Below are 23549 nucleotides of genomic sequence, written 5' to 3' on the forward strand. Positions count from 1 at the left end.
GTAATATCCACAACATATTTTGTTAATGATCTTGCCATCAATGAAGTAAATACTGCCAGAGATCTAGGAATTTTAATTGACACTAGACTTTCATTCAAACCACATAAGTTGTTGGAAGGGCGACGAAAATGGTTGGGTTTATTAAGCGTACTTCAAGATTTTAAACAGATTAATTCTGTCATGTGTTTATACAATGCATATGTTCGGTCGCATTTGGAATATGCTTGTGTGATTTGGGACCCCTTTTACAAACTTCATGGAAAAAATACAACGGTCTTTTACTCGATTTCTGGTATACAAAGACACAAAACATAGCGGTTCATGTTTACCATACAGCCAGAGGCTAAATATTTTTAAATTTAAATCTCTCGAAAATCGTCTTCGTATTCAAGATTTGCTATTTTTATTTAAATTATGTAATGGTATTGTTAGTGCCCCAGAAATATTACGACAAATTGATTTCAATATACCCCGCCCCGGTGCAAGGCTTATTAATCGTGAATTCTTTCATCTTGCTATTCCGAGAACTAATATTGGTCTTCACTCTCCACTGCAGCTCTCTATGAGATCATTTAATGAGCTTGGGATGTCGGTGCTACAATTTAAAAGACTTTGCAACAGTGTTATTTATAATAGTTTTTAATTATATATATGGTCTGTTCGCTTTACTCATATTCAACATAAGAAATAATTTGTATTTTTAACATTTATTAATCTTTAAATTACTTTGCGTTTTTTGTACTAACATTATCTTTAATAATACAACAGAGCTGTACATACCTGTAAGAAAGCTATTCTGTTCATAATGTTCGTTTTATATTTTTCTGATTTTTGTTTAGTTTAGAATAGCTTGTTGGTGTGTCTATTATAAATGAATAAATAAACGCTCTTGTGATTCCTCTGGTATTGCAAGAGAATGTGGGCGGCGGTGATCACTTAACACCAGGTGACCCGTACGCTCGTTTGTCCTCCTATTCCATAAAAAAAAAATGTAAAGAAGATCCTGTAGATGGAGCCACACCCTGAGAGTTGAACAAGACATACCAAAACGTAGGTACCACCTCTGCTGTTTTTTGTGACAACCCTACCGCCGAACAGAGGAGTTGACCTATGTATATAGTTATTACACATATATAAGCAATATAGGTGTTGTTTCATACGGGGAATATATTTCTTTAGCTCTTGCTATGATATGGTGTTAGGTGACGACGTAAAAGTAATTTAGATAAAATCACTTTCATAATTGGACGTAATTCCAGAAAAACGTTCCAAACCACAATCATGTCGAAATCGAGTTATGAACACAAAACTGGCCAGGTGATTCATATTTACGGACTGACAAAAAATGGCAGCCCTAATGTCGCTTTAAATGACATCATGACTTAGTAGCCCAACACATGCATGGAATACACTAATATTTATTAAACTTTAAACACGAATTCCTTAAGGCGACACTAAATGCCGGCGACCTTGAGCGATATGAGTTCACGGCTCCTATGTAACGAAGCCAATATTTTCAAACTTCTTGTGTCGAAAATGTAACGTTTTAACAGGCGCAAACTGCCTAATTGCTTACAATCCTCATTATTGATTACTAATCTGAATGCACCTACATAAAAAAGTAAAATCTATAAGAACAACTTTTATGATAGTAGTATACTAAACAAATGCACGATGCCGACAAAAAACTTGTTTAACTGCAAAGAAAACTGTTAGTTCATAATAGCTCTGCAGTGCTAACTTTAACCAACAATAAGCATTAGCAACCTACAAGTAAGACTTTGTGACTTGAAACGTTTTACAGGATCTACGTCCAATTACAATATTGGGAATAATTTATTTCATTGTATTCAGCGCTGGCAACTCATCTCTTGATCCCTGGTTTTGCGGATGTCCATGGGTGGCTGACCTACCCCTTACCATCACATGAGACTTCTCTCCGTTTGCCCCCCCTCTTATATAAACTTTTTTTCTCTGTCAACTACCAAGCCACCAATTAAGTCAACATAATTTGTGTATTTCAAAATAAAACAAATAATTTTAATTAGATTGTTTAATTCTTAAGTGGAAGTAATGTACATTTATTTATGGCACATCGTTCCTGACTGCTCAATAATTCTAAAGATTCTTATTCTAGAACCACCTACTTATAAATTAAAATTATTTTCGTAAATTACAAAAAAATACTGCGAATAGAGAGAAAACATAGAAAAGTTGTTGGCTGAAAGGCTGAACGTCATCAATGAACCCCTCAAATGAACAGAGTTATTACAATTCAATCCAAAATCTTGAGTTAAAATTAGGAGAAAAAGGCGCGCAAGCCCTTCAGGCATATCATCAGTAAAAAGTTGGCCACGCTGAGGGCAATAAGGAGTCAGCTCGAAACACAATATCCATCTGAATAGTTTCGAGCTAACCCGGGTCAAAAACGAACAGTCTATGTCAAGAAATCAGATAAAACCACTGCTGGTCTACGGCAGACTGTTGTTAAGGGTGTTAGTGATGGCAAACTGACCGGAGACATCGTCGAGACCACGAGGAAATCAACGAAGAAGATCGAGATCTCTCATCTGGGACAACTGACTTTAATGTACTGATGGTGAGTCTATTTATCTATAAAGAAATACTTTATAGAAGCTACGTCTCAATGAGTAGACCATTATCAGTCATATATCATAAATCCAGTAGACCATTTCACAGAGATCGTTCGAAAGCACCTAGAGAGCAAGGAGAACTTGTTGCTTATACAAGGGAGGCTGAGTTCATCAGCTGGCACTCAGACCGGGAATAAAACAGGCTGGTAGCTCGCATTTGCTATGTTCTTCTTCCGGCTCCCTCACCATGCAATGGCCATGAAGAGCGAGCGTACGCATATCCTGATATTAAGCGGAAACCTAAGCTGAGGCCCTTTCAGATGAAAGAATGTTAAAACAACATACCGTTGTATTAACGCGGGCGAGACAATCATCAGTGTGATAGCTGCTTCTCCTACTAAAACCCGTGCGTTAAAAACGAACGGGTAACGGGAGATCTCTTAGAACGCCATATAAAAAAATGGCTTCGATGATGTGATCGAAAGTAGAATTGGGTTGCAGGAATCAGTTTAAACAGTTCTTCAGAATAAAAAATAAATAAATTCTACAGAAGACGTATAAAAGAATGCTGCGATATCAAATATCTATGCTTAGCCGTCAATAGTCAACTTCTAAAAGTCGAATAATGGATGGTTAATGGTTATATATAATATTTGAAGTCGGTTATTGTAGGTTATAACTTTACATTTTTATTCACGCGTCCATTTTTTATTTGAAAAATAAAACATACTACAATTAATACTACAATTTATCATTCCTTGAATTATTAGTTACGTGTCTAATAAATTAATTTAAATTATTTACTTTACATTAATTTTTGTACTTATCATATTTGCAAATTAACTACTAAACTCAAAACGTGCATTTACCTAAAGTACAAATTATTATGCATACTTACATACTATGATTTGAATAAATACTGGTGTATTTTATTACTATTCTAAATACATTCTATTATTTAACTGCTTCTATTATTTAATATCTTTAAAGGTATAAATCAAAGTTAAAACGAAAATTGACTTTAAATAAAAGAATATTAATATTTTTTGCTATAGAGATATTTTTGTACATAGTAGATGGGTTTAAATGCGTGCTATTATTTTTTTTATGAAAATAAGGGACGAGACGAGCAGGACGTTAAGCCGAGACCGAAACATAATAATGTTTACACATTACATGTGTCACAGCAGAAATAGGCGCCGTTGTGGTACCCATTATCTAGCTGGTATACCGAGAAAAGGAGCCTCCCTCTGGTATTTGTTCAATAAAATACAAATACTAATTACAATTGTTAGTAATAAAATATAGATGAGAATTATCTTTGACAATTTTTGAGAGTTAAGGCGACTCCACACCAATTTTGCCGCAGCGTTTAACGTGCGATTTGTTGATTTAATACAGCTGTGTGTCAGTATTTAATTTATATTTCTCATTTGGAATATAATGTAAAACTGAATTCATCTATTAGCGATTAAATAAATATGGTAAATCAGTGCGTTTGCAATATTTCAACTACAATATCAAGTTCAATATGCATTCAATGATCTACATTTTTACAAGCGTTACAACAGTATTTTCTGAATAGCGATATTACACAGTTCCTTTGTAGTTGTTCTTTGTTGAATAGTTCGCAGTATTGTGCGGTATCTGTGGTTGGACACGGCGGTCGTGTGGGGCAACGTCTCAGTCGGCACCGACGGCGACGCTCACGTGGTTTTTGACCGCAAAGAACCACGTCCTGAGCAGGACAGACTAATGGGCGGTATGATACACCTCGCCCACATGTTGTTGAACACTGAAATTATTTAGAAAGAGTTGTAAGTAAGATTATTGTATTTAGATCATTTGACGAACAATTAACAACTAAACTCACAATCGCCAATTAAAAGGTTGTCAAAAAATATCCAAACAGCGTTAAAAACGTCAAGTGAGCTTGAATATACATAGTATATTCATTATTAATGGTGCCAGTTGGACAGTTAATTTGAACAGTTTTTCACTGAACACTTTGTTGTTACGTGGCGTTGTATTCAAAGCGCGGTCGAAACATAACCGAACGTAAACTCTGCCTTATAGATGCGTAGGCAGAATTTTTCTTCAGACAATTTTTGAGCATGATTATGAGCCTAGTTGTTTATTGTACGCCAATGATTCAGATAGCGTAAATTACATGGAAAGTTTACAACGCACTGTCTAAGCCTTTATATTACTATTTTTTATTCTAGATTTGTTCACTCTGACTAGGTCATATATTGCATATTACATACTTCACATGAGTGTTTTAATACCTAATTATCAACAGTTGTTTTTAAGACTATATTTACACCCATAATATAAGTCCTCTATAAAAGATTCTGAAACAGTTAGCTTACTACTAACATTAAAGAACCCGGTCTTAGTAACCATAATATCATCAAAAGGAGTGTTATAATGAAAACGAATGATATAATGTTATACTGAATTTCATTATAACTCTCGTTTGGATAATGTAATGGTTATTAGGACATTGGGTGTCCCAATGTTGGCAATAAGCTAACTGTTTTAGAATCTTTAAGAGTGGATTTAAAGAATGGGTGTAGATAACATCACTTGCGTGATTTGTGATGTGGGCTTTCAATGATAATGTACTGAATAACCGTGAAAGGGTAATTAATACAGTTTTATTAGTCTACTGTACATTATGTATATAAAAATTCATCTTACCTGCGTCCATGGCATCTCTTGCCAGTATACAGGGCATGGCACTCTATTGCATGCTTGAATTTTACTAGGCGTCGATGCGGGGCATAGCGCTGGCGATACACTGCGTCGTATTAGCTCTCTACGTGTTGTTATACTACAAAATTAAAAGGCATAAAAGGCATTTATTTTATCAAAATTGATTCCTTTAGAATTCTTTTTGATGTCATTTCTAATAACTACTAGATACTACTACCGCTTCGGAAACAAATGGCGCAAGAAACTCTCCCAGCATTCTTTTCTTGCGCTCTTTTCAATAAAACTATACAATATTGTACAGTCATTTCTATCGCTATAAAATAATCACTATCTAGTCCCAGGCTGTCCGATCATTTAGATATTCAGCGGTGGAGTAATGTATGTATCAGGATGTACGACAGAGCCATTTTTTTGTAAAACATTTAAATTTATTTATAGATAATGCTTGAACAGTGGCTGGGACTTTATTATAGAAGTGTATACATTTACCCTTAAAGCGATTATGTATCTTATGAAGCCTACTAGAATAAGTTACAAGCAATCCCTTATTTCATATATTATCATAATTGAGAAATATATAGAATTTAAGAAAATATATCATGCTGTTCATAAGTAGAATACGCTGCCTTGTTATTGCTAAATATCTATATTTTTCATGAAAACTGAGGCTAAAGAGCGTATTTGTTATAAGTGATCACCGCCGCCTAAAATCTCTTGCGATACCAGAGGAATCACAGGAGCGATACCAGAGAAATTACAGGAGCGATGCCGGCCTTTTTAGAAGGTGTACGTCATTTTTTTTAAAGTAGTCATGTCGTATGGTCCTGGATAACCATGCAAGGCTGATTCCACAGCTTGATTGTACGTGAAACAAAATTCCTTGAAAAATCGCCATGAAGGGCGCCACACATCCAGATGGTGGGGATGATTTAGTAAGAAACAAATAATATAATCCTGCCAATGACTTAGGATTGAAGAAAGCTGATTATTTTTTTATGGTTTTAGGCTGAGTGGCTGAAATAAAACTACGTCTTAACATATAATTATGTAAAACTTTGAAAAGTTATCATTTAAAAACTACTACTACGATATTAATTAAACAGACGAAGATTTTAGAAAGTATATGTTTTTCAGCGTGACATCGAGCTTAAAAAAACCAGTGAAGTGCAAAATACGGTAGGAATCGTGTTTAAGGCGCGGTCATATAATAATATCTACAAAAATTGGTTTCTTAGTGAGTCGATTACAACATGTGTTATGTTGTAATAATGTAATAAAGCAATGAAGATATTCCGACGCAAAAAATACAGCGCACAAATAAGGACTTAAAGAAATTTTTCAACCAAATAGAATATTTATATATAATTTGAAATATCCAATAAAAAATTTGAAAGTTGCTTCCCAAAAATAGACTTTGGAATCAAAAATCTCTGAATTTTCAGCGATAAAAACATAATTTTTTTAAGAGTTTATTAAAATTAGTACTTTTCTAAAACTTAAACCGAACAATTATTCATTTTGATATGTAAATTTTGAATAAAAATAAGTAAATGAAGTGAAATATATGCAGTTTAGCCCACTTTGATCAACACAAATATTGTAGCGTCGGTTGTAGCATTTACAATCCTAGTCAGTCCGCGCCTTAACCTTATACTATTGATTTATTTCAGACTCCAATCGAAGCATATTTTTCAAACTTAGTCAATAGCTATCTCTTAAATTACTAGTCCTTATAATAACTAGTAAATATATTTGCAACATTATATAAGTCTATGTTAAATAAAGATATCTAAAATGATTTATTTTGTGACAAATACCTAAAACTCAGCTTTGTTATAATTCGCCAACGTCATTGTTCAAGATTGATATTGAAATACAATTAAATTTTAGAATTAAGAAAAAAATAAGGAAGAAATATTAACCTGCTATTGGCAGGAACGCAGAACAGCTGTCTTTCTTGCACGCCGTCAGCACCACATGTTGCGCTGCACTCTTCCCACTCACCACCCGCCCATTTGAACTCGCAACTATCAAAAGATAACGTGGAAAACATTCTAAATAGGTATTCATCATCATCATCAGGCGGAAGACGTTCATTACTGGACAAAGGCCTCCTCCAAAGATTTCCACGACGATCCAACGTATTCCGGTGATCTTGACCAGATCGTAGGGCCATCTTGTGGGGGGCCTACCCACACTACATCTTCCGGCACGTGATCGCCATTTGAGGACTTTACTGCCCCAACGGCCATCTATCCGTCGAACTATGTGCCCTACCCACTACAGTTTTGCAATCGGTTGGACTATGTCGGTTACTTTGTTTCTCCTACGGATCTCCTCATTTCTAATTTGATCTCGCAGGGAATATATAGGTATTATCTAATATTATTTTGCTAATTAAAGTAGGATTATGCAACCTAATTAAATAGACATTGTTATCTATGATAGCAGCTTGTATTTACAATTCCTACTGTACAGTTAGTAAAAATGTAGATTTCGCCTGTCATACTACCTACTCGTTATATCTATTTATGATAATAGACTAATAATTTATTGCATGTATATTGAAAAAAATTTGAATTTTGAAAAAGAAAGAAAAATAAATAGTATTCACACTTTATTGTATTAGTCGTTATTTTGTGGATATTCATAATTATCCACATGTTATGAGTTCTCTTGTGTATTAATTCCGCCGAATTCTCGCGAGTACAGGTGAGTCAACATCTCCTGAGGATGCCCCGCGTAGAGGCGAAACATGTGTCGAAATGTTTAAAGACGAATTCTAGCGGAATTAAAACTCAAGAAAACTAATAACATTCGGATAGTATTCACACATTTTTTTATCATATTATTCTATGATTTACTAATTTATAGCCTTGAATACACCATGATAAACATATATCGCTATAAGATAAGGCCTTAGATAATCTATACGTCTAGATAGTTGTTAAATAACGCATGAAAACAGGTTAGGTTTATTACTTTAGTGTGCGTGACAAACAACACCTTACACTTGCAATTTGTGTGTCACTTTGTTGTAGTGTGCGTGCGTTGCTGAAAATAGAGGTAAACAGTTAACCGCTATTTTGTTCGATGTGTTCACAGTTGTCATAGTCTATCTAGAACTGTAAATTATCTAAGGCCTAGCTTCAAATTTATTGAAGTATTCATGTGAGAACATAATATTTTTTAATTTTCTCTTTTCTATCAGAGAAAAAATACCTAAACAATATCAATTAAAATAAAATATATGAATCTGACATAGATGGATTAAATGACTCATACAATGGAATGTCAAGGATAAATCAATGTTAATAAAATAACTTTTCCACCGCTGCCGCACAAGCGGTGTGAATGAGCTTTTAGTGCGCATTCCGTTTAAATTATAGAACATAACTACATTGCAGATCTGGCAGCTTGTAAGTGACTTATCTTAGCCGTGCATCGCTGGAGACGTGATCAAATTATATCCAGGTATCTAGCCGGTATGTGAGTGTCGCATCAAATTAATCGATAGCTAAATAGATATATATCATATCTCGATATGTATGATATAAATGTAAAATAGATAAAATATATAATTTACTTTTCGTACGTATTAATTTTGTATCTTTTTCATTTTATGCTTTACTTTATAATTATAATAATTAAACATTCATCAAAGATGATTCTGTTATTGGATATTTTGTTTCATATTTTTATATTTAACTAATTTAATTTATTTATAATGTTATGTATATATTTTCAGTCGCTTATAAAATGCTCGCCTGATAACTTTATTTATTTTTTAGTTTCTAAGAGAAATCCAATCAGTTTCTAAAACTTCGTTACGCTTTTTGTTTATGAAAATACGGGACGAGACAAGCAGGACGTTAAACTGCTAATTGATACGCCCTGTCCATTACAATGCAGTGTTGTTCAGGATTCTAAAAAAGCCCAAAAAATCAGAGTTCACCTTGAGACATTAGATGTTAAGTCTCATTTGCCCAGTAATTTCACTAGCTACGGCACCCTTCAGATCGAAATACAGTAATGTTTACACATTCCTGCTACACGGCAGAAATAGGCGCCGTTGTGGTAGCCATAATCTAGCCGGCATCCTGTGCGAAGGAGCCTCCCACTGGTAAATTGGTTATTGGTTAAGTTTTAGAGGAGGGAACTGTCGATGTTTTCGCAAATGTCAAAGCCTATTAAGACGTATCAATGATCTAAGAGGTAATTATTAATAGTTTCTCCTTGGTCCCTGTTCCTCTTGATAACTGACATAAAAATGAAGAAATTCAGTTGTTACCTGTGCATGTTACATCGTTCATGACGGGTCGGCGCACACTGCTGCCCTCTGGCGCATCGCACACGAACCACACGGAACCCTCCGCCACACGAGACTGAACATGGACCCCGCTCGCTTTGCCATCTGAACATACATTTTTTTAACTATGATTTGGGGGTTAAAATACATAAAATTATGTAAATAATGTGGAAAAATCGAGGCTACTAGCTAGGCAGCCTCTGCCCTTACTGTGTCGAAGTTTTAATTATATCCTCAAGACCTGCTACTTTTAAGAGGCGTAGGATCCTCAGAGGGCTTAGGCAGGGCACTTCCTCTGCTTTGAATATAGGTACTTTAAGATATCCCAGCCTGGCCTCGCATTACAGTAGGATGCACTTTGGTCTTCACTGGCTTCACAGCAGAATCTGCACAGGTTTGATTCACTGAGATCCATTCAGGCTAGGTGCCCATTCAGCTTGCGATGGCCGGTGAGGAACCCCGTGAGAACTTTCAGTTGTCTTCTGTCCAAGCTTATGCATTGTTTGGCGCGTTTACGTTGATAGTTGCCTAGGAGCATCTTAGCATGCCGGTGGCCTGGTAGCAAGGACCAGTAACTGACTGCTTCGAGCATTTCTTGATTCCATATATGCCGCTGAATTGCTTTTCCGAAGAAAGGTATACAATGGTGTTCTATTTACATATAAGGACATATCATTCGCAGTCTGGTAGTGGAATGGCAAAAGTGTGCTTAAAGACAATGTAAGCATACTTTTCTCCTTAGTCATGTGTCACTGTCCGAATCAAATCCTAATAAATCTTTTACGTTGGCTTGGTTTTTCGAAGTTTTACTAGCTGTCATAGTCTTAATAGAATCTAGACGTTTAAATGAGCTAAGTGTAATATAATAAAAATCTTTGTCACTTGTGGCCTTAAACCCTCACTAACTTTCGGGAACCAGAGAATAAATCTGGCGCCTTAGACTACTCTGCCAGGCTTGAAAGCAGTAGTTGAAACTATTATTGATTCAACTTCATACCTACTCCGAGGACAGCAAAAAAATCTTAAAGTTTTTCGCTTAGCTCCGACTGCCAAGCCAAGAAAAGGAAGTTTGTTTCAATTAATATGACTTCAATTTGAAAATGGATAACACATTGTTTACGTTGTAGAAATCAAATCGACTCCTTCCGAATCGTATGCAACTGCCCTATTCTCTGCATTTTCAATTATATTTAAGCTTTTATCATTTCCAGAGTTAATATAAGGACTTTTTGCCAATCCTATTTGCTTAAAATTCTAAATCAAATTATTACATTTTACAAAGCCACGGCTTAAAATATAAATTGGAATAAACGCAATTGACATAAAATTCGAACAGTACCTATCTAGTTGGAAGGGTCGAAGTTTTAACAAGAATTTTTACTGTTAAAGCTTCAGATATTTGCTGGGACGACATTTTAAACAGCAGTTAGCGTCGCTTTATTTGAAATAGCAATTTCAGCATTTTCTACGAAATTGCCGTAGTTTGAGATTTATTTAACAGTTTTCTGTTTTGCTTTTGAATTCATGAAGAGTTTAAAATAATCTAAAAGGAAAATATTTTAATAGTTTTATATTTTTCAATACATTAATATTCCATTACAAATATAATATACGTGGTGTTAACCCTTCATGTTAGGTGATCACCGGCACCCACATTCTCCTGCAACACAAGAGGACTGTAACTCTCTCGTTGCCGGTCTTTTAGGACGGTGTAAGTACATGTACGTTATTTTTTTAGAGGGTACCAATTTCGTATTGTCCTGAAAACACCGCGCAAGAAACTGAAACAGCAGAATGTTCCTTGAACATTGCAGTGTGGAGGAACGCCACACATCCAGATGCCATGGTGAAATCGAGGCCTGCTTGGCAAGTGTGTGTCTTTGGAAAAGTTTTAATACACACGATTTCTGTAAATAGTTCTCATGGCAATATTGCTAAGTTCACAGGAATTTTGATATACGTAGCCATTTTGTAAACAACTTGTTGTATCTATCTTGTTGTTTATGACTACACCGTTAGAGAACATTTGAGAATAATCCTTACAAAGGTATACATAGAGGCACAGACACTTGATTTATTGTACTGTCTTCTACCGCATATACCATGGGTGGAGCGCAAAAGAATTGTTCTGGTACTCGGTGATACTAGCAGCCGAATTCCACTAAATTACTTTATTGCCAAAACCAATCATTCGTTCACTTCTGGCATTCTTGCCTCTTGAGGAACTGCAGTTTGCCCGAAGATACATTTTTGAGCAGAAAACTTAAAGGCTGGCATCGCATTACGTGAGCCTCTTGCCCGTTTGGAACTAACTTATATAAAATCGTAAACAATAATAAAATAGTAAACAAAGTTAATTAATTGCATCATAAAATAACATAACAGAGAAGTAATTATCTTGGGCTAACAAAATAAATACAATTAAAATAGCTCAGCTATGTAAAAGCTAATCCACAAAATTATACCTTAATAGCTTCCTTGTTCAGATTGTCACATAAAACATTTTTAACTTAGCCACAGAACTGAGCTGCACAAAGCGAAAGACGTCAAAGAAATAAAAACTGACAACTCAAACGAGAAATGTCTTTTAAAAAGGCGACTACAATTTCTGTAGTTAATTTAAAAGGCTTTGCTTCTGTGCTTTTTCCGAGAGTCTTATTTCATCGGGACTTGGTTTAATAGAAAACTTACAAATGTTATCTTGTGAAAGAAATTCTTTTATACAAGTTATCGAACGTCAAAGGCTTCCACATTTACGTCTATCTGTCTGTTATATTGGAAATATGCGGCTCGATAAATGTCTTAAGTCGCTAATTCAATTTACCTGAAATTTTGATTCTGAGACCCTGGAAAGAAATAAGAATAGTTTTTATCCCGAAATCAACCCGCGTGGGGTGAATTTTGCATGGGTAATTAAATATTTACCAAGTACGTCTGTTGTAGAAGAATAGTATACTGACCTATATTCCATAGGTCTGGACCGCGTTGCCGGCGTACTGAAGTTCACCAACACTTGAACTGATAGATCTTCGTGACCCGTTGGCTGTTCTGGAATCGCCTAGAATTTTCGACATCATGTTGTAGAGTGCTTTAATTACAATTCTGATTCAAATTGTTTTGTGACATGTTTACTCATTCGAAACGATATCACAACTGACCTGACATGGGCGGGAATAAGTAATTCAACTGGCTTTTTAGGGTTCCCTAGCCAAATGGCAAAAACCGGAACCCTTATGGATTCGTCCGTCCGTATGTCACAGTCACTTCTTTCCAAAACTAATAGAAGTATATTGTTGAAACTTGGTAAGTAGATGTAAACTGTGAACCGTATTAACATCTTTACGCAAAAATAGAAAAAAAAAATTTGGGGGTTAGAAATGAAATTCAAAATTTTTTTTTCATCAAACCCATACGTGTGGGATTATCTATGGATAGATCTGCAAAAATGATATTAAGGTTTCTAATATCATTTTTTTCTAAGCTGAACAGATTGCGCGAGAGACATATCCAAAGTGGTAAATTGCGTGGCCCCCCATAACTTCTAAAATAAGAGAATGATAAAACTAAAAGAAATATATGATTTACATTACCATGCAAACTTCCACCGAAAATTGGTTTGAACGAGATCTAGTGAGTAGTTTTTTTTAATTCGTCACAAATAATTTAATTAAATAAAATACACTATTACTAAATCATCGATTAAAGTTACAACGAACTACAAGAAATTGTATATTATGTTACTTGCTGCTACGGAACCCTTCAAGGGCGAGTCCGCAATTGGCCTCTCTTTTTATAGATATAATTGCATAACATTAACCCCCTTATTCATAATAGTCTGCTAACTTAAAGCATTGCTAATTCTCACTCTGTCTTCTTCTATTGACCTAAGTCAGAATGAGAAAAACACTCCTTAGCGGCTGTTTTAAGTTATCGGACCATTATGAATAAGGCGGTAAAGATTTACGTGACGATATATCCTGTTAGCAATTGCCCGAATTCCTTGTATCATAATAATAATTTGATGGTATTTCGTACTCATTCGGCACTTATTTAATAGTCAGTAGCAGTATTCGCATATATAGTCTGAAATTATTTTATACTTGTAGTAAGCAGCTCCATTACCATATCAGAGGCTGTACATAAACCATACTTTTATTTGATTAAAACTTTCCCAATTAATTTCAACGACGCACAAAGCATAGAGTTATAAAAGAACACTCGTAAAGTACTTAAACTATACGAAAGTTTCGTAAAACAACCTTTTATAACACTAAAACGTACTGTGAAGTACTAAGCTCCGCAATTAACTCCGGCGGGTTGAGTGTTCTTGAATAATTAAAGCTCAGTACGTCCTTTATCTTGGTTTATTCCACTTCATTTCATAGCAAGCTTGCTGAGCATTCCTTTGTTGATATTTTTATAATCTTGACATTATATTCGTATCACGAAGTATCATTATTATTATTATTAGCTTGTAAATTTCCGTTGCTATTGCAAGGAGATTAAATTATTGATCGATTTTTGTAGTGAGCCTTTTTTATGACAGTAATAACGAGCAGGACGTTCAGCTGATGGTATTTGAGACGCCCTTTTTATATCCATTATAACAATGCACAGGATTATTAAAAAAACAAAAATTCTGAGTGGCACTACAATTGCGCTCGTCACCTTGAGACATAAGATGTTAAGTCTCATTTGCACAGTAATTTAACTAACTACGGCGCTCTTCAGACCGAAATACAGTAATGCTTTGAATATTACTGCTTCACGGCAGAAATAGGCGCCGTTGTGGTACCCATAATCTAGCCGGCATCCTGTGCAAAGGAGCCTCCCACTGGCCTTATTTAGTCCTGAGTAATTTATTTAATCTGTATCCATTTACTGAACCGTCTCGCTCGGTTACGTAAGACTCATTCGGGTGAAGTCGGTTTGTGTCGAGTTACGGAGCCTATTTGTATTTTCTATTATTAACATTCGATGAAGTTTTTACTTCTGTCATACTACATACTTCAACACATGTTGAACTGATAGGGAGTAAGGAATGGATGTAAAGCTGCTCAGCATCTGTACACGGTCTGGTCACAGCGCATAGTGTGATACTGGCCATGTTGCACGCACAAGAACCGACAAACTTAAGCGTTTGATGGTAACGGGGAAATAGAGGGTAAAGACCTAGTAGGCAGTAGTCCTACGGTGGTCTGATCAAATTTCCGAAAAAATCCGAGCGAAGCCGATTGAGACAGCTCGTTGACCGAGTCACGATCCTCAGCAGTGATATAATGATAGAATAGAGATATTTTTTTATGAAAATAAGGGACAAGAAATGCAGTACGTTCAGTTAATGGTAGTTGATACGCCGAGCCGGCATCCTGTGCAAAGGAGTCTCCCTGGTGGTGAAAGAATGGACCGAGTTAATGACCATAATAAGCAGTACCTGTCATGTCACTGCTAATAAAAATGAAAATACGACCTAAATCGTAATCACAAAACGATCTAAAGCGTAGTGTAACTCGATAATATTACAATATACCCGCCATCTTTAGACTAGAGGTGGAATTTTTAATGTCTCTGTAGTTACAACGACATCATCACGACAGCACGGAAATTGCTTCTTAAACGGGCCGTGACAACATCTCTTTGAATATAATATAACAAGAATCGGGACAAAATTGTATCTATAAGAATGTATGAATAGGGCTGGCTCAATTTAGTCTAGCTCAACCCTGAGAAGACAGGTGTTAATCATAGTTATCATGACTGATAGTAAGTTATTTCCGATCTTGATTCTTTGGCGTTGCGTAGAGATGTGGGTTCCCTCTGAATACCGCATATATTACGAGAAGTTTTTGGAGTAATTGTTTTGGTTAATATAAGCAGTCGAATTTTACTACTTTTTTACTTGAAAAACGCACCCGCACCAAATTTGTATTCTGGCATTGTACAACCTTAAATTTCGCAAGGCTCGTCTTGCATAGCACATCTACTTTTTACAATTATCTAGCAGCTGCAGTATTTCGAAGGTGATACGAGTTAGGAGCTTAGGAAGCTTAGAGCTTTCATTTAAAAAGCTGCCACGGCAACTTTCGACCAAAAGTTACCAATGTCGATGGGAGTCCCTTTCAATTTCACGCGTTTGACCATTTCATTAAAAAAATTGGCAGTTTTAGAGACTGACGATAGAAGTGAAATCTTAGAACTTTCAATGTTTAAATTTTATGTTTAAAAACAATAAAATAATTTATTTCATTTTTTTTTAAACTTATTTTCAATAATATAATATTTATCAAACAAAAACACTATTTCAACAGTACACAGGATATAGATTCTTATTGATCTTTTACTAAATTCATTCAATTTCACTTACGAGATATATACAGCACTAATGTTGCATAATACATCAGCTGTATAGCTACAGATATACTGCTATTAGCACTTCGGTAAGTCCCCTACCTAAAAGTGCCAAACGCTGCTAAAGAAATTCTCGAAAACGCATACTTTTAAAAAGAAATACAGCAGACCTAATGCAGTGCTTAGCGCCAACTATAAGTGTGGTGGAAGTCTACTTTTTTTGTACCAATACGGGATGAGACGAGCAGGACGTTCAACTGATGGTAATTGATACACCCTGCCCATTATAATGCAGTGCCGCTTAGGATTCTTGAAAAATCCAAAAATTCTGAGCGGCACTACAATTATTGCGCTCGTTAATATTGGCGGAATTAACACTAAAGAAAACTCATAACATTTGGATAATTATGGATTTCGGCAAAGTAACGCCTACTTCAGTAAATTTTCTTTTATCAATCAATAAGTTTTTTTTTATTATGATTACGGTAATATAGTTTTAGCCGTGTGTTCATTTAATTGCCGTTATAGCAACACGCTGTATAAAATGTATTTTTCTGTCTTCAAGCCACAACACGAATTTCCTACTTACTTCTTGATTTTTTTTGTCAAATTAATACTATTGATATTAAACAATTGTACCACCAGTGCTATAAAATGTTCGTCAGAATCTTATAAAATTTTAAGATTTTTTATGACATACCTTAATTTTTTTGAGACTAGAGGTCGAGATAGCGTTCTATGTAGCTTTTTTTAACATTAATCTCTCTCAAACCTATCATAATATGTATATACTCATTTAATACCAGTCCAAAAAGATTATAAAACACAGCGATAAACCGTCACACCATAACGTAGTAAAACGTGCCCTTCAACATAATTTATTCATATTCCAACATGTGTGACCCTTTTAGGTTTATTTTTATAGACAGACCCACTGGCCCTTTCGCTAATGTTTGGTAAGTAATTCTAAAAGAGGTTTTATTTAATAGCACAAAATCCATACAATCGTTTATAACCCTTTTTATTTTTTTATGTTATTAATCTATTTCTCTGAGGGTTTTTTATATAACAGTGAAAGAAAATAAACACGATTAAAGTTAAAGATTTAGACTTATTTGTGATTATTAGGTACCTAAGGGAATAAGTAGTCAGTTTGAATGTAAATAATGTTATGCGTTATGTGTGTCATAATATTTATAAGAACAAGCTAGCAAAAAGATACACATTAAATAAAAATAAAAAATTCGTTATTTTAAATTTCATTGATAGTAGGGGCATCGATATGATATTAATTATTTATGCAACTGTTGTGTAATAAGGGGTATTAAAACACGAATGTGGGTTTATCACAAGAGGCGAAGCCGAGTGTGATAATAGTATCACATATGTGTTTTAATACCTAATTATCAACAGTTGCATACAAGACTTTATCTACACCCATACTATGAATCCTCTATAAAACATTCTGAAACAGTTAGCTTACTGCTTACATTAAAACAGCCAGTCCTAGTAGTAACCTAATGTCATCCTTTACTGATTATATACAAATGAAGTATTAATGAAAGAATTATTTATTTTATTAGTAATTTACATTTTGTATAGTGCAATAATTATTAAAATTCATTAGAATATTATGCTCTTTTGCAGCGTTTAAACTATCTGGCGGTGTGCTGTCAAAACTTGAATCGCTCATTTTTGTAAGCAAAACACTAAAATATCGAAGAAAAATGGCGGGGATTCGAATTACCTACTTTTTTTTTTACGGGGCGCAACGTTCTGGTAGTGTGGAACGCGCGTAAACGAATATGTTCTTTTTTTGAAGTTCATACAGATACCACGCAACGAGCAATATGAATGTGGCTGTGTGTTGAAACTCTTTGCGCATGAAAGGATTGAAAAAAAACAAAGGAATGTTGTTATGAAATTCAATACAACATTATAACACTCGTGTGGATGTTGTAATGGTTATAAGGACATTGGGTGTTTTAATGTTGGCAATAACCTAGCTGTTTCAGAATCTTTAATAGAGGATTTAAAGCATGGGTGTAGATAAAATATTATGTCGTACGCACTAGATTATGCCTAGTCTGTTTAACTGATCTGTACTGAAAATTGAAAAATACACATACACCATAGTTTAATCTAGTGTGGCTTCAACACTCACGCAGAGTGGGCGCGTACGGTGCGGCTCTAACAAAACGTGAATTCAAATCAATGTTTGGGATATAAATTGTAATTAAAATTATTTGACACACACGAATTTCACTGTTAACCTCAGATATATTGATATATAAATTTTAGGTTTTTACAAAAAGTCATTTTGAGATGGTCGATGTCTAATATTTTTAAAGCAAACATGTGTAAATGTTCACATCAGGCCTCAACATCTACTCGTTTCGTGAATCGATTACTATTTATTATTACTTGCCAAAAGCGTGGAATTAGCAAATTTTTAATTTAAAAAAAGCTCCTGTAAATGTACCTGTTGTTGTAGTTTGTAGACAGTAATTAATGTTAAATGAGTATTAATTTTAATGGATATTTATATACCGAAGCCCGCATATACATTTATTAGCGCTAATCTCCTTTTAGGCGTTAGATGATAAGAAATGGCAGCCCAATACTATCTATTAAGCAGCTTGAATGAAAATTGCACCAATATCGTACCCTGTCCTGTGTATCGTCTGTCCAAACGAGCCATCCACAAGTTAGGATATCATCCCCACCATCTGGATGTGTGGCGGTCCTCCACAGTGCGGTTTCTTCCACATACTGCAAAGCTGTGGAATGAACTTCCTTGTGCGGTGTTTCCGGGACGATACGACATGGGTCCACCTACCTTCAAAAAAATCGCGTACACCTTCCTTAAAGGCCGGAAACGCTCCTGTCACTCCTCTGGTTTTGCAAGAGAATGTGGACGGCGGTGATCCCTTAACACCAAGTCCTCCTTTTCCATAAAAAAATCCACTTTTTATTTTTCACAAATCAGATATTTTTATTAATTAAGTACAGATATAATAGATATAAGTACTTACATACCATTATCATTAAATCGGAGTGCAATTTTGATATTGACGTGATATCAATCTCTGACTCTGTCTGCCGCCATTTGATCAAGCTCCCGGCTGCTATCACCTCTCCTTCAAACCCATACTTCTCTTCTTTTATATCAATAACATTACTGTCTACTTCTATTATCTGGAGATTTTGCGGTACGCTTGGATCGTACTTCAGATATAGATTTTGCTTATCGTCAAGTTCGAATCGACGGGAATGTTTGCTGAGTTCGAGGATTGGCCTATCTCGACGGCGTTCTCGTATGGCTATATTTAGGAGCACCGGTGTTGAGATGTGAATGGAAATGTGACTTGCTTCGTGTGGAACGACAGTGAGACGAGTCCACCCTGTGAATAACATGATATTATTAGCATAACCAACATATTTATAATTTAAATTCATTTAACATTCTATATTTGGTCGATTTTATTTATTTGCATGATTTATTTCATAATCAATGTTATTGTTAAATTGTAATAATCTATTAAAATGTAAAATAGAGACAGTCAACTGACAACACCAATGTGACGTTGTCAGTTGACCACGAATACAGGCATTCAAGTTGTAGCACCGGTACGAGGTGGTCGATTAAAATGTTTTAACTTCTATTATTACAGTAATTTGTTACTAAATATAATCTTTTAAATCCGAAATTTAATAATTATAAGGTTTGATCTAAAAACAGTGTTAATAATATCAATAAGCACTTTGAAAATGGTTGTGCAAAATTTGTTATCAAAAGAAATAAAAATAGCATAGAACAAAACCGAAATGAAGTGGTTTTAAAATTTGTATTTTATGCAATTATTTATCAACATTGACTATTTATGAAAAATCTGATATTTAGTAAGGGTTGTGTGTTTCTGGGTGTATGAATGATATAAGAAACGTAAGACGTTTCTTAAAAAAATAAGGGAGGAGACGAACAGGACGTTCAGCTGATGGTAATTGATACGCCCTGCCCATTACAATGCAGTGCCGCTCAGGATTCTTGAAAAACCCAAAAATTCTGAGCGGCACTACAATTGCGGTTGCATCCTTGAGACGTAAGATATTAAGTAATTTCACTAGCTACGGCGCCTTTCAGACCGTAACACAGTAATTTTTACACATTAGTGCTTCACGGCAGAAATAAGCGCCGTTGTGGTTTCCATAATATAGCTGGCATCCTGTGCAAAGGACCCTCCCACTGGTGAATAAGTAAATAATTTAGAGACCTGAAAGTGAAAGAAGTGCATGGATTATGCAACCCTGCTACCAAGAGAGTGAAGTTCAAAGAAATTCTACCTTCTACGTAATATTAATAGATTAGGCTAGAACTTCCTTACACATGAAAAAAAGTACAAGAGTAAGTAATGAACATTCCTGAATAGGAAACATGTGATCACTATTCAAATAATTAAGATAAAATGCAACCAAGACTTAATTATTTGAAAATACCATCTGAATTAGCTCACTATCAATATTCTAAAAAACTATTAATATAAATGTCTCGACGCGGGACCAATATACATAGTCTTGCCATATAACTGAAACGAAGAAGAAAAAAATCAAATCTTTTTGTGTCACAAACAGAGGAGGTCTTATTGTACCTATTAATAGCCCGGTAAACAAATATTTTACCAATACCAAGCGTATAGAGAGTTTTAAAAATTACATTTAGCTCCATTCCTACTTTGTAATGCAATCGGTTCTCTTTATCACCCAACTCCATTTTAATATTGCAAAATATTGTACAGTGTAACAACTATCATATAAAAATGACACATTCCAAATTTAAATGTTATATTTTGTTTATTTTAAATTCTTACAGTATGTATGGCCAGTCTAAGTATATACTGATCACAGTTAAATCAAAACAGTGATATCTACGGTTGCACTAAAATAATAGCAATCATAAAGATTCAAAGACAGTAATTCAAGAAAAATATTGCACTGAACTGACAATAGAACAATCGTATATTTCCAATTAAATCGTCGCTTTTTTTGAACTCGAAAATAATTTTTTTTTTGCACAGTTAGATTGTACCTACGGAGTTACAGTTGTCAAATGAGACAATGAAGATTTAAAATTTGATTTTAAAGAGTGGCAATGAGTTTCGTGCTATTTCTTCTCATTAGATCAACCCTTTACGAAGTAGCGGTAGATGAATCAATAACCTTGACCTTAGACCTACATGAATAAAGTGATTTTGATTTGATGAGATAACCTAATTTTAATAAATATATTAATACAAAACAATGAATAATCAATACAAAGTTTTCATTTTATACGGAATTTGAATTGTCGAAGATTTTTCCAGGTCTCGCAGACAATATAGTTTTAATAAGCAGGAATGACGATGACCAACCATAAAGAGAGCAACAGACCATTTCATTTAATCTTACAAAACTAAAACTTTATGATTTAATTAATACCTTTCAATAAATGCCTGTTGTAAATGTTAGTGTTGTTGTTACAGTAACCATCTGGACACCAGTTGCACGAAGTATCTGTTGAACTGCATTGGCCTTTCACACATGTTCCCTGTTCAAACAAAACTTTATTTTTAAAATGGTTTGTGATGTTAAATGTCTACTAAAATTAAAAACGTATCTATGCGTTTATTTAAGGGAAAAAAATGGTGCGAACACATAATATCAATGGTAGCCACATAATCAAAAATTTTTGTCTATCTGTCTCTGCTCTTATCTCCGAAACGACTTTTATGAGCAGCATATGCTTAGACCGAACTTTAGCTGTGTAAATAAGCACGAAGTAAAGTTATTCCAAATTTAAAACTGTGTCACTAAAGAATTACATGACAGGGAGAAGTTATTTAAATCTTGGAGTAACTTTACATTTCGTTTATTAATAAGACAATAGGTGATTTTTTTTTTTTCAAAATATGAATTATGGTTTATCGCTTCTAATTGTTTACTTTAAATAAATATATACGTAAATAAATAAATAATATTAATAAGACATTTAACACAAATTATCTTGCCCCTAACTAGGCACTGACGGTGTATAAGTCATAAATAAAAAGCTGTAAACCATATATCACTATCATGGCAGCCTGACCATATCTAATCGCACGGGGACTATGCCTATGTATAGTATAGAACGCCGTGGGAAGAAATGAAAAACATTAAATAGACCATATTCAAAATCCTCTAGGTTACACTTTTTTAATATAAGAGAGGGCAAACGGGCAAGAGGCTCGCGGGACGGGGAGTAGTGAGGCAACCGCCCATGGACATCCTTAGCAACAGGTGTCAAGAGATGAGTTGCCAGCCTTTATGGTGGGAGTATGCTCTTTTCTAGAAGGTCATTTAGTCGTATCGGTTCTAGAAAACAGCAGCCGGTAATTGATTCCACAAAGTGGCTGTGCGAGGCATGAAATTTCTTACAAAACGCGCGGTTGTGGAATGCCAAACGTCAACGTGATGCGGGTGATATTTAGCATTTTGACGTAATGTTCGGTGGTGGAATTCACAGCCGATAGTATCTATTACAGACATTGAAAGTTGTACGACCTACAGACATCCTTGGTGTATATAATTGGTCTTGTTTGAAACGCCTTAGTTCAATTTCTAAAATAGAAATATCTACATTTTTTTTATGGAATAGGAGGACAAACGAGCGTACGGGTCACCTGGTGTTAAGTGATCATCGCCGCCCATATTCTCTTGCAACACCAGAGCAATCACAAGAGCGTTGCCGGCCTTTAAGGAAGGTGTACGCGCTTTTTTGAAGGAACCCATGTTGTATCGTCCCGGAAACACCGCACAAGGAAGCTCATTCCACAGCGTTGTAGTACGAGGAAGAAAGCTCCTTGAAAACCGCACTGTGGAGGACCGCCACACATCCAGATAGTGGGGATGATATCCTAACGTGTGGTGTGTATTTTATGGGGGGGGGGTGGCCTCCGATCCTCGACACTTAGGCCGGGTTCCCACTATGCCGGAAGAGCTAATGGCTAAAGAATATATATGAAGCTGCTCATATTATGCCGGATCCGGAAAAAATACCGAGCCCGGCATTTTTACCGAGCGTTTTGTCACTGCGAAGTGCCGGTAAAACCATCGGACCGGAGTAATCTGAACGAATTTGCGCCGTCATCTGTCCCCCGCTCACCCCGCCCGTGCTCCCCTCACGTGATTCGGCTCGCATTTTCTGATAAAAGAAGTCGTGCAGCATGGACATCCAAGCAGAAACTTTAATTACGCTTGTCCAAGAGATACCTGTTCTGTTGGATAAGACCGGAGAAGATCCGGGATCCGGTGTACTGTGAACATTCTGTCCGGTGTCCGGTTTCCATCAGATCTACCGGTCCGGCATAACCTAACAACAAAAGGCCTTACCTATGCGAATAGCGTCACTAGGCCGCTATTTCACGCCGGTATTCTGTGCGAGTGTGGTAAGTAACCCGGACGAGTCTGGCCAGATTGTGTTGACGTCATAAGACGGCAGCGTGACTCTCCTACTTTTAAAAAGCCCGTAGTGGCCTCTATATGCTATATTGAGCAAAAACAGTGGC

At 35.4% G+C, this 23549-nt stretch overlaps 1 protein-coding gene across 2 annotated transcripts in view; it reads right to left on the minus strand.

The window, feature by feature from the left end:
- Positions 1–2038: 2038 nt before the first annotated feature.
- The window catches only part of LOC126968509 (A disintegrin and metalloproteinase with thrombospondin motifs 3-like), a 92243-nt gene continuing 70732 nt past the window's right edge, over positions 2039–23549 (minus strand). Inside the window, exons 11-17 of one of the 2 annotated variants that reach the window (XM_050813586.1) lie at positions 21445–21553; positions 19009–19373; positions 12582–12679; positions 9604–9726; positions 7235–7339; positions 5298–5430; positions 2039–4389 (exon numbers count right to left, since the gene is read on the minus strand). In XM_050813586.1, the coding sequence (XP_050669543.1) occupies positions 4132–4389; positions 5298–5430; positions 7235–7339; positions 9604–9726; positions 12582–12679; positions 19009–19373; positions 21445–21553 (1191 nt within the window). In that variant the 3' untranslated portion in view covers positions 2039–4131. Of the gene's footprint in view, positions 4390–5297; positions 5431–7234; positions 7340–9599; positions 9727–12581; positions 12680–19008; positions 19374–21444; positions 21554–23549 lie in introns of those variants that run through there. The other variant, XM_050813588.1, reaches the window with a different exon arrangement.

The sequence above is a fragment of the Leptidea sinapis genome, chromosome 1 (genome assembly GCF_905404315.1).
Source record: "Leptidea sinapis chromosome 1, ilLepSina1.1, whole genome shotgun sequence".
In the NCBI taxonomy this organism is placed as follows: domain Eukaryota; kingdom Metazoa; phylum Arthropoda; class Insecta; order Lepidoptera; family Pieridae; genus Leptidea; species Leptidea sinapis.